Source organism: Podarcis muralis, chromosome 4 (genome assembly GCF_964188315.1).
Source record: "Podarcis muralis chromosome 4, rPodMur119.hap1.1, whole genome shotgun sequence".
Lineage (NCBI taxonomy): Eukaryota > Metazoa > Chordata > Lepidosauria > Squamata > Lacertidae > Podarcis > Podarcis muralis.
The window spans coordinates 7,333,418-7,350,477 of NC_135658.1; the positions used below are offsets into that span (position 1 = coordinate 7,333,418).

Genomic DNA, 17,060 nt, shown 5'->3' on the forward strand with positions numbered 1-17,060 from the left:
ATGAATATAGGACAGCAGCAAAGCTACCACACTCCCCGACTGCCCACTCCTGAGCAGCTCCTGCTTTGCGCATCTGCTGCAGGTGCCTGTTCTCCAGTGCTGTAGCTTCATCCCACTCCACTCCGTCAGCAAGACAAAAGGGGCAGAGGCTGCTGAAAATGGACCAGGATGTTGCTTAGGCCCAGCGCCAGCTGCTCTCCCCACCAATTAGAGGGCCTCGGAACTGGTTAGGCAGAGACGTAGTGCCACTATTATTATACTTCTTTCTGCACGAATGGGGTGGGGAATTGAATCTTGCCGAAAGGGTAAGATGTGAGCGACTGCAAATAATGAACAAAGCAGAGGGATGATTCATGGACTGTGGGAAATTAACCTTGGTTGAACTCTACTATTTTCTAGGAATTAATGCTCCTTTCACCACTGTGGCCTGGAAAAGCAGAATCTTGCGTCCCCAACTATCTCTTCTACAAACAACGCCAGGTCTAATTTTTGCTCTGAACTCTATTTGTAAAACAGGAGGATAGGAAAAATAAATTAAATATCATAGAATGAGTAATAAAATGAAAAGGAGGTAGAAACTGTGAGCGGAATTCATGTTATGACGAATGTTGTTTGTGCAGGCATTGCAGCTGGCCAGACAGAATGACCCTCCTCTCCACCAGCCCCCCCCCACTGTTCTGTGGGTTCTCCCAACCCCCCTCCTGCTGTTTTGGGGGCACATGGGGGGAGGAGGGCAGGGAAAGCACCAATGTACAAGCTTATGTCCTTGCACAGAGTTTTTGCTGATGGGATTTGATAGGTGAATCCCACCCTGTAGATTTATATCTCTAAATAACACTCAATGGAAGGTAAGCATTTATTGGTAAATGCCATTTTGCATTTTCTTTTGCAGGGAAATTAAGGGCTAGACTCATGCATGGCTGCGCATCGGGAGGTGAGCTGTAACAGTCACTCAGTATAACTCCTTGTACTAGCACTGTTTTTCAAACCTTGACTGGATCTGCTGGCAGGGTTAGTAAAGAGTTTAGCTAAGGACGATTTGAAGTTTGCTTAGTCAAAATTTGTCCACTACTTTTTGTCGAAGAAACAGAAAATTTTAAGTGGGCGCAAAACCCATTTGCAACTGATGTCACAAAGTTGTCTTTATGCAAAAAGAGCGCATTTTTAAAAAATATTTATTTATTGCCTTTCATAAATATATTATTTTATTTATTTATTGCAATATAAAATGCTTGCTCTTCAAGCACAATATTCCATTACATTCAGAGCTGTCTTATTGCTGCATTTTAAATATTCTCCCCTGCCCCACCCACTCTTTGCATCTCAACTTGCAACTCTGTACAGTGGTACCTCGGGTTACATACGCTTTAGGTTACATACGCTTCAGGTTACAGACTCCGCTAACCCAGAAATAGTACCTCGGGTTAAGAACTTTGCTTCAGGATGAGAACAGAAATCGTGCTCTTACAACCTGCTTGTGAAAATCAGAGATCGCAAAGAAAGGAATTTATGATAACAACAAGAAGAGAAAGGAAGTGATAAAGGACTATCCAGATAAAACTGGACAGAACTGTCTAATGAAAGCAGTAAGAAAGTGATGCTGTTTTGGACTCGAGCGGAGTTTGATGTATGGGCACCCCCAATAAAATTTAAAATTTGGCTGTATAATTTGGAACTAATGTGATATGATAATGTGATGTGATTGGCCTGTTAATAAAAATTATTTTTTTTTTAAAAAAAGAGAGAACAGAAATTGTGCTCCGGCGGTGCAGCAGCAGCAGGAGGCCCCATTAGCTAAAGTGGTGCTTCAGGTTAAGAACAGTTTCAGGTTAAGAACGGACATTCAGAATGAATTAAGGACTTAACTCGAGGTACCACTGTAATGACAGGTCATGACAAGGAGAGGGAAGGCTGGGTAATGAAAGGCTCTTGAAAATGTGTAGAGTGGTCACTTTCTTCCTACGGCTACCATATCAGAAAGTGGAACTCTAGCAAACTCTTCAAACACCCCACCCCACCAGCTTAGGAGAAGAAAAAGACAACATACTACACACATTTTCCCATAGTGCTCACTAGTAGCTAGAAACTACTTGCTTTTCCCCCCAGGTACAAATTATAAGCGTGCTTTTTATTTTATCGATTTGGGTTGCATCCAACGATTCTGTCCAGCGCTACGTCTTCCAGGGAGGGAGGGAAGCAATTTCCAGCAATTCTCCCTCTCGCTGCTGCCCCCCCCCCCCGCATTCCGGAACCCTCCAGACAATTTTAAGAAGGGGAGATGGGGAATTACTGAAAATTATTTCCTTCCCCATTCCGATGACAGAAACCTGTCAATTGAACAATGCTGTTTGATACAACCCTTTATAGCTCACCTCTCCTGATTTGTCAGACACAAGACTACAACAATTGAACTCTGATAAATATAAAACGGTAAAAGAGGCACAAACACAATGCAATATCCTCTAGGCATGCAAAGGAACAGCACCAGCGCAAGCTTTCGAAAGCCAAAGGAACAGGTTTCTTCTGCTTTTCCAAGAACCAACTTGATGATTTACTGTCATCTATCCTCTGGAAAGAAGAGAGGAGGCGGCGAGCACTAGAATGCAAAGAAATTTAAAGACCAACACCACCTCTCCTACTATTTTTTAAATTTATTAAGCAAGGTATTCAGCAAAGCTTTAATCAGAGTAAAGGTAAAGGTAAAGGTAAAGGTATAGGGACCCCTGACCATTAGGTCCAGTCGTGCCCGACTCTGGGGTTGCGGCGCTCATCTTGCTTTATTGGCCGAGGGAGCTGGTATACAACTTCCGGGTCATGTGGCCAGCAGGACTAAGCCACTTCTGGCGAACCAGAGCAGTGCACGGAAACACCGTTTACCTTCCCGCCGGAGCGGTACCTATTTATCTACTTGCACTTTGACGTGCTTTCAAACTGCTAGGTTGGCAGGAGTTAACCAGAGTAGACTCAGTTAAATGGACACGACTAAGTTAGGCCCATTAATTTCAATGGGTCTGAGTAAAACTTAGCTGAATAGCATTCTAAGTTTATATCCTGCCCTTGATCCCAAAGGAGCTCAGGGTGGCAACTGGACCTGGCGAACAGCTGCCTGCCACTGTGTGTGGCTGAATATGACCCCATCTCCCCACACCCAGGAGGCAGGCTGGAGCATTCTGCACCAGCTGAAATATGTGGAATGTTTCAAAGGGCAGCCCCACCTGGAGCACCTCCTATAGTCAGTAAGCCCTGGAACCAATGCAAGGACAAAAGGACCGGAGGCTGAAGAATCAATAAAGGGGCTGGGACTGATCCTCCCTTCTAGGGAGTCATGACGCTGTTTTTCAGAGCAAGACAAATGGTGCAGATATGCTCTCTGGGCTCTTCCGCCATCCAGCAACAGGTTGGATTACTTAAGATCAAGGCAATTCAGGTTTTGACCTGAAATAGCCAATCAAAATATATGTGATGGTGATGATGATCAATTAAATATGTATACCACCCTTCATCCAAAAATCACAGGATGGTTCACAACATTATAATACAAAATGAGAACACAAAATACATCATAATAAAAATTTCAAAAAACAATAAGCCCCATCCCACTCCCATTATCATCTTGCCCATAACATTTTATTTATGTATAGCCATACTTTCTAAATCAGCATGCATACCCAAAATAAAATTAGCACATGCTAATCTTAAAAAGACCTGAAAGATATGAAAGTAAGCCTAATTCAACTGAATGGGTATATCTTTGAAAGATCTGAATTATTTCTACGTGAAATTTAGTGATGTGGGTGGAAGATTTTCCAAGATGTGGAGTTTTCCAGTGCTTATTTTTTCTGCAGAAAATTTTCCATTAATAAGTTCAGCTTTAACCATGAATGGATGCCAAATGCAAAGACACTATTAGGAAAGCTTGGCAGGTTCAAGGTTTTTAGCACTGTTCACTAAATACAAGTAAAATAAACAAGAGTATAAGAATTTTTTTCCAGTGAAAGGGTTCCTATGCAAAATTACCATAAAAAATTTTTTCTGAAAAACCCACACCGCCAGTTAAAATGGTGTAGAGTTTTTCACACTGTAAAATTGCATCCCTATTCTCTAACCAGTCCTTCTGCACCCTGCACGCTATGCTGGAAGTTTTACTGAGCAAGCCAGATTAGATCTTACATCCCTAGGCTGTTATTTTCACAGCCACACAGCACCTGAGCATGCACAATACTGATTCACCAAGCTCCAGCATAACTCTTTGCTCTACACACCACCATCTTCAACAGAAATCAGACATTCACAATGCAAACCAAATGAAGAAAGTTGTTTAGTGTAATCTGAGACACATTTAAGTACCGTATTTTTCGCTCTATAAGACGCACCTAGTTTTTGGAGGAGGAAAACAAGAAAAAAAATATTCTGAATCTCAGAAGCCAGAACAGCAAGTGGGATCGCTGCACAGTGAAAGCAACAATCCCTCTTGCTGTTCTGGCTTCTGGGATAGCTGCGCAGCCTGCATTCGCTCCATAAGACGCACACACATTTCCCCTTACTTTTTAGGATGGAAAGGGTGAGTCTTATGGAGCAAAAAATACAGTATCTTCTTTATAACACCAGAGAACAAGCTGCAGTTACGCACATATCTCAAATGGTCAGCTTCACAAGAGTACATTTTTTGTATATTTTTAAAACTGAGAAGTGATCTCATTTGTGCAAAATTCCAAGCATGAGAAAGGGCAGTAGAGCATTTGTGTTTTGCCTGCAGAAGGTCCCAGGTTCAATCCCTGGTATCTTCAGGTAAGGTTGGGAGAGATACCTGCCTGCCAGAAACCCTAAAAAGCCACTGTTAATCAGAGTAGACAATGTGGAACTAGATGGACGGCCCATCTGACTGAGTACTGTATAGGGCTGCTTCCTATGTTCCACTTAGAAGAGCGAGCTGATAAAGATGAGGCAGATCTGTGTTTTTCCACAATTTGAAAAGTTTCCATAGTGGGTGCAGAATCAAAAGCCTGAGATAGGAGCCAAGCAGAGAGAGCCCTGCTGTAAAACAGGGCTAAAAACAAGGGATTAAGCCCTTACACTAGACAATCCTGATGTGATTCATATTGTTGTTTCCTAAAACCTTTACAGTGGTACCTTGGGTTACAGATGCTTCAGGTTACAGACACTCAGGTTACAGACTCCGCTAACCCAGAAATAGTACCTCAGGTTAAGAACTTTGCTTCAGGATTAGAACAGAAATCGAGTGGCGGCAGCGGAAGGCCCCATTAGCTAAAGTGGTACTTCAGGTTAAGAACAGTTTCAGGTTAAGAACGGACCTCCAGAACGAATTAAGTTCTTAACCCGAGGTACCACTGTATATAGATTTATATTTGCCTTATCTAAATGCATAGCCAGTGCCCTATAGGACTAATCCCCTTTACAGAGTGTTCATGACTTATCAGCGCAGACATCCCTGCCCAACTATCCATAAACCTATAAGCCTAAGAATTTGATGTACTGTAAATTATATTCACCTCCTCCTAACTATGGCTCATTAAATATGACAAAATACTAGGCCAGCAAGAAGTTACAAGGAAGCAGCAGTTTTACTGTCTTCATGGACGCAGTACATTAAGCTTCAGTTTAATTATATGCCGCTTTCCACAAGAAACTGTGCCCGCAGTGGTTCACAATACACAATAATTTACCAAAATTCCGGCAAAAAAAAGGTTCCCTGCCATACATTCCTCCTTCATAATTCCCCTGACATTCCCAGTGAATTGTGGCAGCAATTAAGCTCTTCAAAATGCAGCTGCCTGAGGTGAAGTGAATTCAGTTGCATTACGTCTACATTTTAGAGGCTTGCTCACCTGGATCAGACCCTGGCACAGAAATCAACATGCCAAAGATGAAATCCAGGATCATTTGAGAGAGGCTTCAGAGAGCTTGCGTGGAAGCAATCTACAGCCTGTTAACTGATGTGCCAAAATAAATACACGCATGAACTTCATTCCTTACAAGATTCCATTAAGAGCCAGGCCTTGTATGGGCTTTAAGTAGGGAGGTAAAAAGTCGCTTCGAGTTATCCAAATAATAATATGAATACATTGTATGTGGTATCCAGCTGGGTCATTCTCACAGCAGACCCACATAAATCAATTTCAGTGGAATGACTCTGAAGGTGACTGTCAGATATGTAATCCTATAAAATAATTTATCCATGGCAGGTCTAATTCCAAGACCTACAGCCTTATCAACTATGCACATTTATTATGCATGCTTTTTGCTTATGACACCATAAAATATCATATACAATCAATTTGCTAGATAAATAATACATCCCACTATCATCATTCCCTGAAAAGTGTGCATATAATTGCAGTTTTAGTCTTACTAGTTAATATATTATTTTGTTTTCTCTCTTTTAGTTGTCAATTCATTTTAAAGTTCTAACATTGTCAAGTCTTCAAACCATGTTTTTCTTATTCCTAACTCTTAAAAGAAAGCAATATTTATTTCACTGGAAGACAGGCCCAGATACCAAAACACTACAAGCTCTTATTCAGCTAAATCAATCTGTTATAGCCGCTTTAAGGTGAAAGTAAAAAATATTAGTTTTGTGTAAGTCTGTGCATGTTCACCCACAACTGAGTCCCACTCTGCTCAATAGGAACTATGTTACGGGGGAAAGAGTTACAGTATTCCCTTCTTCCAATATTGGGAGTGGATGTCTTGCAGACAAGCATCCAGCTACACATCAAGTACCAAGGCCCCAAATAGACCCTATTTTATCAGCATCTTTTAATCCTCTAGAGGCTAATTTGGTGATGGTTTAGTAAAGCATGTGTGGGGCACTGTAGATGGCAGGTCCAGACACCTTGATTCCTATTGAAACCATGGCAGGAGCAAAAAGTTGAAGTTTCCCTTCCCCGTGGTGGTCTGGATGGGGACACTTGTATTTATATATTTAAAACCCCAAACACTCAAGGGCTAAAAACATAAATAATGTGACTTTTAGTTCGGCCCTGAAAACCAGAGATTCTAAGCTGGCTCCAAGCATCTGGGCAACTCAAGTCAGCTACCTGCGGTACAACTCCTGTAAATAAACTCTGCCCACCATAGTTCTAGGTTTCCAAATACTGGACAGAGCTTGATTCTAATTTCTAGAAGTCAAATCCCAAAGAGAAAGGAGGCAAGAATGTAAAACCATTTTCAACTTATCTTCTGAATTATTGGTTTTGTTTGACAGTTTGTCAGTAAACCAAAGATAAAAAAGCAGTAGTGAATTGCCAGAATTATGTATGCACTTCTGCTACAACAAAACTTAAATCTTACCTAAAAAGTCCCAATTTCATGGCCTAGCTTTCACATACATTCAGAAAGAGAGAGAGAGAGAAACAGACGCACATACAACTTGTTTTATTTGTACAAGCTCATCTGTTTCTAGAATAAGACGACATAGGTTGCAAAAAAGTATTTTGACATTTCTCCAAATGTGATATCAATTATCATGTAATGCTCCAAGTCTACATCTCATGCCTGAATAAGATAAATGTTACAGAGCTTATGTGGGTCACCATGATTACACCTTTAAAATTACACCTTTATTCCGCTTGATCCAATTAAGCAAAGTACTTCAATTTAAATTGGATGTGAATCTAGCCATTTGTTGATCTCCTGTAACTCAAGGTAATTTCAAGACATAGGCAAGTACATTTAGGAGCACAGGAAGCTGGGTTGATCCTGGGTTGATTCACTCACCTAGCCCAGAACGGCTACTCTGACTGGCAGCAGCCTTCCAGCATCGCAGGCAGGGCTATTTCGCATCACCTGCTACCTGACCCTTTTTTAATCTGGAAATTTTAGGGATTCAACCTGGAATTTTCTGTAAGCAAAACATTTCCTCCATCACTGAACTCCCCCCCCCCACTGTATCCTTCACATTTCAAATGCAGGATGATTATTTTTTTTACTAACTTTCCTCACTTATACAATTGGTGGCATGCATTATTAATCACTTGCTACATCCAACCTCAGAGGCAACAGTTCCTAAAAATAGGCCCCAAGCCAACCTGCAGCATCAGCAAGCTGCACAGATAATGAAATATTTATGTATGGCCATTGTTACCAAAAAGAAAAGGAAAAAAAGAGCTGCAGTACCTGGGTACAATTTTGACGTCACATACTGGGGCTCAGGTGCCACCTGCCCCTTTGTAAGATTTTGCATTAACAAAGGAACAATTAAGCTCAAAATGAAGCAATGACCCATGTAGGCTGCCATCTACATCACAAGCCCAGGTTAACTGCTGGAAGTGACAAGAGTGGAAAAACTGAAATATGTGGAATTACGTAAAGCTGTTGAAGAGCATGGAATAAAATGTTGAAACATCAAAGAGATGCAAGGTTTGGAGAAGCACATTTTAAAATCCCTAGAATTCCCATAGACAACCATAGTCATCTAAGGATCTAACTATGGAGCACCTGGAAGCAGTAAAACACGTTAAGCTTCTTTTACATATTATACACTAAATTTTAGAGTGTGATAATGCACATAGCCACATCAGTCCCATCTGCAGTAAGGCAAGATCACCCTTTTGCATTAATGTAGAAACTGTTGGTTTCCCGAGTTTATTTGAAAAATGCAGACACCAAAATGTCCTCCTTCCCCTTGAAAAAATACATCCGTAGTCCACCTGCAAGATGACATGTTCTTTTCCAATATTTCAGTTTTATTTTTGTGCTAAATATAAAAGCTATTTTACAGAGAACCTTCCAATACTGAGAATTCAAAAAATAAAATTGTCTATTTCCAAATTACTGATTGTTGCCTTTCAGACAGCTCTCACCCCCTAGACCACTTCAAAAGGTTCCCTCTGCACAATGCTAATCAGACTCTGTATGACATCACCAAGCAAGCAGGAGGAGGAAGAGTAAGACATCAGGGAACCAGATCAGCTATAACTGGCCAAAAGACCTACACGCTACCGATAACCAAGTACAAAAGCAAATTTGATGCCAGACTGAAATAGCTTCCCGGAGAAAGCAGAACAGTGCAAAACAAAACAGGCAACAAAGCAAAGCCACACAGTTTGCAGCACTGCCTAGTTTAAAAAAAAAGAAGAGGAGAGAGAGAAAAGGGAAGTGTCTTAAGAGAGTAACACACAAATTGTGACTTGCAAATTAATTTGTATTCTGCAACGTCATACCTTTCCAAGAATGATAGTGTCAAAGGCACTTGTGGGGCACTTACGGCAGAACAGCCCAGCCAAGAAAGTTGTTTAAGCTTGGTCTTAGAATTGCACAGCGTTGCAAAAACAAAATGAAATCAAAATAGCAGAGCTGCCCTCTGCTGAAAACAGAAATTTCAAAGCAGGAAAGTGCAAAACATCCAGCTCTCAGAAACACTTTCCTTTGTCTACAACATAGATGAGTCACTGCTCTACATTGCATCACTGTTTATTAAGCACTACTGCTTAAGGACAGCAGTACATGGTGCTGAAATAAGGGAGAAGCATCTTTTTTGAAGTGAGGGGATGCATTAATTTCTTTCTTCCAGAGCCACATGAGCCCCCTACTCAGAGAGGGGCTTCACCCCAATTTTAAACTATGGTCTTCTGCCTAATTACATGGACCAAAAGCCCTATTTTAAGGGAACATGAATGCAAAGGTTTGCTGGACACTAAGGAATCCCTCGCAATATGAGTAGCCATGTTAGTCGTTTGCAGAGAGTATTTGGCAACTTAAAAGACTTAACAAATCTATTATGGCGCAAGCTTTTGAGGACTACAGGTCTTCAGATGCATGAAACGTTATGCCGCAGGGCTTCGTTTTGGAGAGGGGGGAGAAATGGCAGTGAGAAGGGAAAACACGCACACCGATCTCGATCGCACATTCACAATTAAAAGCAATCGATAACGGTGTATTTCTTTCCAGCGCCGAAAATTCACCTACGCTGCAAAAAAGGAGGGAGATGTGAGTTTCCCCGAAGCCTTCCCACCCCCCCAGCAAGCCTCTCAAGCACGCTAACGTGCGCACGATTTTCCAGCAGTGCCCAGCGCAGCAACCTCCTATTTCTGGCGTTGGCAAAGCCCTTTAACTGCACGAGGAGCGAAATGTATAGTATCGCCCCCCCTCTCTCTTTCTGGCAGCTACTTAACAGATCCTGGAGGCTTGGTGGGGGGCTATTGGGAAGGAGAGCCCGACCCACCTTGTCCCAGGTCAGCCACTGCCAGATGGCCTTGTCCAGCTGCAGGTCCCCCGTGCTGAAGGTGATGAGCAGGTTCGAGTTGACGTCGCCGGCCTCTCGGTGGTCCCCCATCGCCTCCCCAGGGGTCCCGGTGGGCGCCAGCAGCAGCAGCACTTCGAGCGATGCAGCGAGGGGCGAGCGTGCAGACGGGCGCCGATCTCGCAGGGACACGCGTGCGTGTGTGTGTGTGTGTATGCGCGTGCAAAGGCTCACCCCCGCCCCCTCCCACGCCCCCACCCCACCTGCTGGCCGGCCGGGTGGGCGGGGCTGCCGCTGGCACGGAGACCGCCCAGCAGCCCAGCCAAGGGCATGGAGGCGCTCACTGCCCCCACCCGGCGGGGGGAGGAGGGGCTGGTCCAAAATTGGTCGAGGGGGGGCGTGGAAGGGAGGAGGGGCCTGTCAATCTCCCCCCATAAGCCCTCAGGGGTGGGGGAAGCCCCTCCTCTCACGCACAGAGAGAAGTCGCCGGGAGCGGGGAGGCGGCAAATATTTGGGGTGGGGGTTTTTTTTTGTCGAAAAAAGGCACCCCTCCCCCTCACGCCCCCCTTTTCAGGCCAAAAGAAGCCCCTTCCCTCACAGGGAGGGAGACCTTCCCCTCACTTTTCCCTCACGGAGAAGGTGCTCCCCGCCCCCTTCAAGTTTCCCCTCAGAGGAGCTGCGCGCGCAACCGAGCGCGCTCGCGAACTTCCAAAGCAGGCGCACCGAGCCGGCCTCGACCACCGGGCGCCCGCCGTAAATAAGAGAAGAGACGCGTTAAGCCCCGCCCCCGCCAGGCCCCGCCCAAGGAGCCGGCAGGCCCCGCCCTCGCGCTCAACCGCCGCCCGCACACGCCCAACGGCCAGGACTTAATAATAATAAGGAGCAGGAGGAGGAGGGGGCGGGAACCACCCAAGCCCCGCCCCTCAGGCTGAGTAACGCGCTGCGGCAGGCTTGGGTTGCGCGCGCAGCTTTCCCTAAGGGATTGTCCCGAGGGCTGATGGGGCGTGTAGTCTTCTCGCTCTTTTGCTCTCTCCCTCTTGGGGGCGTTGTCGTCCCCGACAGGTGCCCTTGAGAAATGGGGAAGGAGGGCCGGATTTAGGTTTGATGAGGCCCTCAGCTCCTGAAGGTAATGGGGCGCTTTATATGTCCATCTGTCATTTGTCAACAAGAAATTGTTGCTGCTTTTTGTCCTGGATATACGCTATATGGTAATTTATGGACCTAATGTATTGAAAGCCATTGGCACATATTGCCTTGCAAACAGTCGATGCAGAATGTAGGCACCCTATATATAGAAAGTAGCAAACCAGGGATATTTTAGGGAGCAGGCTAGCAGGCGGGGCCCATGACTTCCATCACAGGAGCCTACACAACACAAAGCACTGTTGCTGCGTGTAGGTTTTATTTTATTTGTTTTTTTATCTTATATTTTGGAAATGAACATCCAGTTGCTTTTTTCATTACATTTTTTGTGGGGCCCTCAAGAGAGTGGGGCCCTAAGCTATAGCTTGTTTTGTTGTTGTTTAGTCGTTTAGACATGTCCGCCTCTTCGTGACCCCATGGACCAGAGCACACCAGGCACTCCTGTCTTCCACTGCCTCCCGCAGTTTGGTCAAACTCATGCTGGTAGCTTCGAGAACACTGTCCAGCCATCTCGTCCTCTGTCATCCCCTTCTCCTTGTGCCCTCCATCTTTCCCAACATCAGGGTCTTTTCCAGGGAGTCTTCTCTTCTCATGAGGTGGCCAAAGTCTTGGAGCCGCAGCTTCAGGATCTGTCCTTCCAGTGAGCACTCAGGGCTGATTTCCTTCAGAATTGAGAGGTTTGATCTTCTTGCAGTCCATGGGACTCTCAAGAGTCTCCTCTAGCACCAGAATTCAAAAGCATCCATTCTTTGGCGATCAGCCTTCTTTATGGTCCAGCTCTCACCTCCATACATCACTACTGGGAAAACCAGAGCTTGAACTATACGGACCTTTGTTGGCAAGGTGATGTCTCTGCTTTTTAGGATGCTGTCTTGGTTTGTCTAGCTTGTTTAGCTTATACCTAACTCCGGCACTGGCTGGAAGGGACCCTGAGGTTCAATATGCAGTCACAGGGAATCAAACCTGTAACCTTGGCGTCATCAGCACCATGCTGCAACCCACTGAGCTGCCCGGGCTGACTGCGTATCCTGAAGAAGGAGCTTGCACGCTTCTAAGGATTCTTCGCGTGCAGTGCAGGCTGCATCTGGAAACTGTAGCAGGGATTCCCACTGCCTGCCACTGCCACCAGGCATCTCTTATCACGCCCCCCCCCCCTTTTTAATTACCTGTTTTGCATTCAAAAGGAGCAGCAACCATTGCCAGGAGGGGGAAAGGGAAACTGCAAGTCCGTTAAGTGGCTTCTTGTTCCAGTGAAAGCATCTCACTGCCGTGCGGCTTAATAATGGATTTCTCATAATAACTCTTTCCTGTCGTCATACAGCCCTGGTTAGATACCAGCGCTGGAGATTCTTCCCCATCTGCCCTGCGTTGCCTTCATTTTCCTTGCTATCTCCCACTTGCGAACTAGCTTCTGGAACAAAATGCGTTTAGCAAACTGAACCTATTCATTCGATAGTATGGAGTCTAAAATTAAATTGCACCTGGATGTAAATTGCAGTTATTTATTTTATATCTCACTTTCCAGCAAGGAGCTGGAGGTGGTGTACCTGGTTCTCTCCCCTATTTAATGCCCACAACAATGCTGTGAGGTAAGGTAAAGGTAAAGGACCCCTGGACAGTTAAGTCCAGTCAAAGGCGACTATGGGGTTGTGGCGCTCATCTCGCTTTCAGGCTGAGGGAGCCGGCGTTTGTCCGCAGATAGCTTTCCGGGTCATGTGGCCAGCAGGACTAAACCATTTCTGGCGCAACTGGACACCATGACGGAAACCAGAGTGCACGGAAACGCCATTTACCTTCCCGCTGGAGCGGTACCTATTTATCTACTTGCACTGGCGTGCTTTCGAACTGCTAGGTTGGCAGGAGCTGGGACAGAACAACAGGAGCTTATCCCGTCATGGGGATTCGAACCACTGACCTTCTGATCAGCAAGCCCAAGAGGCTCAGTGGTTTAAACCACAGCGCCACCAGTTAGGCTGAAAGGCAATGACTGGCCCAAAGTCCCCCCTTGTGAGATTTTTCTCTCTGGTATTGGGAGAATCTTTTTTTATATATATAAATTTTTTATTTGCGTTTTTACAATATTACAAAATAGAAAAAGAAAAAAGAAAAAATACAAATAAAAACAGTTAAAAACAGTCAATCTTTTCATCACTTATTTTTCATTTACTTGTTTCCTGGACCTCCTCATACCTCCCTTTTTTGTATTCCAGTTCTATTTATTAGTTCAGCAGTTTCTTTCCCTCTTTATTTTACCCTGATCTTTAATCTTAAATTATTATAACCTTGAATTTTTACTTATAAAAAACCATTTTTTCATATTCTTTTATACCATTACAGCTAGAAACCACTTAATTTCAATCCAACATCATTCTAACATTCATTAATTCTACAATATCTCTGTAGATAGTCTTTAAATTTCTTCCAGTGGTATTGGGAGAATCTTATGAATGCAAAGCCCCGCTAGATCAGGCCAGATACCTCAAAAGGAAACCCACAAGAAGATCGCAAGACCACTCTCTTCTCCATCTGCTTCCAGCAACTGTTATTCAGAAGCGTTACTGCCTCCTTCCATGGAAGAAACATCTAGCCATCCTGGCAATATTAGTAGCCATAGATAGACTTAACCTGCTGTCTAGTTCTTCTAGGGCAAAGCCCACAAATAGATCAGTCCTGGATCTGTGCCAGACATTTTGAACTGCAGACCTCAATCAGGGTAAACAACAGCAGCTTTGAGAGACCAATAGTTTCACCCAGGGGAAGGCATTAAAAAATATAAGAGCCTGCTGGATCAGGCCAGTGCCCTGTCTAGTTCAACCAGGTGTCTATGAGAACTGCCCACAAGCAAACTGTAACCTTCAGAAATCCAGGTTTCGTGTAAACACATCCCCCCCCCAAAACCCAAAGGCGACTTCCAAAGGTTTAGACTAATTTGTGGATCCCTTAATAAGAACGTCTTTTACAGATGTATAAAGTTGTGGTGTATGTAATGGAATATAGGTTTTCATAATGTATTTTGGAGGACAGGGGTCTCAGGGGAAATTTAAAGAGCACAATTAAAAAATGATAACCCCAATTACATGTGTAAAACAAATATCAACATTTTAATAAGACGTCCTTCAAGGACAAAAACGGGGAGGCTGATATACAGGGTGGGGAGTGGCTGCCCCGATATACAGAAGATGTGCATGGAACTTAGATATCTGAAATATGTTCTGAGGCTGGACTCTGACTCAAAAGCTCAAATAAAGGAATTTTCACAGTATGTCTGGAGCTGGCCTTCCCCTTAAGGCCTGCTGCTAGAGAAGGAAGCAAAGGCATCCCTGAATCCATTCTCCAGTCTTCGGTTGCCATGGTGACCACAGGCACTGCAGAGAAATCTGGATCATCTGTGGCAATGGAGCTGTTTGCTGTCTCTGGGTGCTGGAGGGGCACCCCACCCCTGAAGCAATGGATGCCCATCTCCCCCAGAAACACAAGCAGTGGGTCCGGACCCTCATAAATCCCCCTTTTGTATAAACACAAAAATGATGGTCACAAAGCAGGGGTGACAGATGACGGAATTTTATCCTGCACAGGGCTTGGCACAATTGCTCTTCATTCCTTTCACTCTTTTCATATCTGTAAAGAGGTTTCACTGGTTTTCAGACAGGTGCGGCTTCCATCTGTAAATTAAATTACATTTAATCAGATGCCATCGTTTTGCTGTTTATCAATACGAGCCACGTTATCGTAAAATTGCACAAGGGAAAAAGAATAAATGCGTTTAGCTCTGGGACGAGTGAAACCCTAAAGAAAAGTGTGTCTCACGAGCAGATGGGGACTGAACTCCTAAACCTGCTTTCCTGAGAAGAAGCCTCAATGGACCGGCGGGACTTCCTTTTGTGTAAACCCTTAATTGCACAATGGAAACCTGTGTGCTTACTGGGGACTAAATTGGATGATACATTTGCTCTGCATCCGTGCCCATAGGTGCAAGGTTTTCTTTAAACAAACAAACACAAATTGTCAACCCAGGGGCCTGATCTGAATTGGGAACTGTTGTATACAAAAAAAATCTGCCCTTTTTTCCCTTATGGGGTATCCAAGAGCCCATATAGAGTCCTTACAGTACGTAGGTTCCCTATTGGTAGGAGAAAATAACAGAGGCCAACCAGAGAATATTGAGAAGCAAAGCAGCTAGTAAGCCTGATCTTTATTGATCTGTTGCAACAGGGTCCTCACTCACCACACACCGGAGGGAGGAGGAACCCAGAACAATGGCGCACAAGGCCTTATATAAACATTTTAAATTCCCTGCCCTGGAGCTCAAGACCACCCCTCCATACATCATACATACATCACAGAAGGGGTGGTCTACAGCAGAAATCTGAGTGGTTTGTTTACCTCCTGTCTGCCAGGTTACCTGTTTAATGGTCACTTGATTGGATTGCCTGGGGAGCCTGGCCAGTCTTTTGTAATGATAAATACTTAGTTCCTGAGCGAGGTCACAGGCTCACACCCTATTCATATCTTAAATGTGCCCTTAAGACACGATTTGTGAAGGAAAAAGACAATGGGGAGGTTTCCCACTTTGACTTTGCAGAGAAATAATTGAGGTCAATTTGTTCAGGACTTTTTTCCATGGGGTTTTCAGACATGTGGTTTATATATTTATGTATGTGTTTGCTTGGTACATTTATGAACATTTATTACATATCTAAGGGACGCAGGTGGCGCTGTGGGTTAAACCACAGAGCCTAGGACTTGCCGATCAGAAGGTCGGCGGTTCGAATCCCCGTGACGGGGTGAGCTCCCGTTGCTCGGTCCCAGCTCTGCCAACCTAGCAGTTTGAAAGCACGTCAAAGTGGAAGTAGATAAATAAGTACCGCTCCGGTGGGAAGGTAAACGGCGTTTCCATGCGCTGCTCTGGTTCGCCAGAAGTGGCTTAGTCATGCAGGCCACATGACCCGGAAGCTGTACGCCGGCTCCCTCGGCCAATAAAGCGAGATGAGTGCCACAACCCCAGAGTCGGTCATGACTGGACCTAATGGTCAGGGGTCCCTTTACCTTAAGACCTTAAAATTCTTATCACAGAACCTAGTGCGAAGGGCTGGGGGCTTTAAGCCTCTGTCTCTATCCAGACCAGGGGCCCTGGCCCACCTTGCATGGTTGTTGTAGGACTACAGTGTTGGACCTCCGCTGTATGAGGCAATATGCTTCCGAATACCACTTGCTGGGAATCTCAAATGGGCATCCCATTGGAGCATGTGGTTGGTCCCTGAGATAAGACCAGGATGCTGAACTATATGGACCTCATATGGACCTATATGGACCTCATATGGACTATATGGACCTCATATGGACCTATATGGATCCGGCAAGACTCTTGCATTCTTAGGTTCTTACATTGCATCAGCCTTTCAGGGTCATGCAAGGTGACCTTGGTGGCTCTCCAGAAGACCAGCTGCGCACACAGATCAATCTCCTTTTTCCAGGACGCCTTTTGTCTGATCATTACTTATTTAACACCAATACTGCCCTGCTTTATCTGGACGTCTCAGATTACGAGGCACTGATACCCTGGGGGCTGGATGTTTCGCTTTGTCCCTATTAAGCTGGTGTGTGTGTGTGTGTGTTCACTCCCAACCTCTGGCAAACCTTAAACTTGGGTTTTTTTAAAATGAAAGCATCTTCAATGCTGGCTCACTGCAGGAGGAGCAACAAAGAAGCATAGCTG

At 44.6% G+C, this 17,060-nt stretch overlaps 1 protein-coding gene across 1 annotated transcript in view; it reads right to left on the reverse strand.

Annotated features, from left to right (window-relative positions):
* Nucleotides 1-10,668, reverse strand: part of PGM2L1 (phosphoglucomutase 2 like 1) — a 45,065-nt gene extending 34,397 nt beyond the window's left edge. Inside the window, exon 1 of the mRNA XM_028725816.2 lies at nucleotides 10,184-10,668. Within this exon, the coding sequence (XP_028581649.2) occupies nucleotides 10,184-10,294 (111 nt within the window). The 5' untranslated portion in view covers nucleotides 10,295-10,668. The remainder of the gene's footprint in view (nucleotides 1-10,183) is intronic.
* Between the last annotated feature and the right edge of the window lie 6,392 nt (nucleotides 10,669-17,060).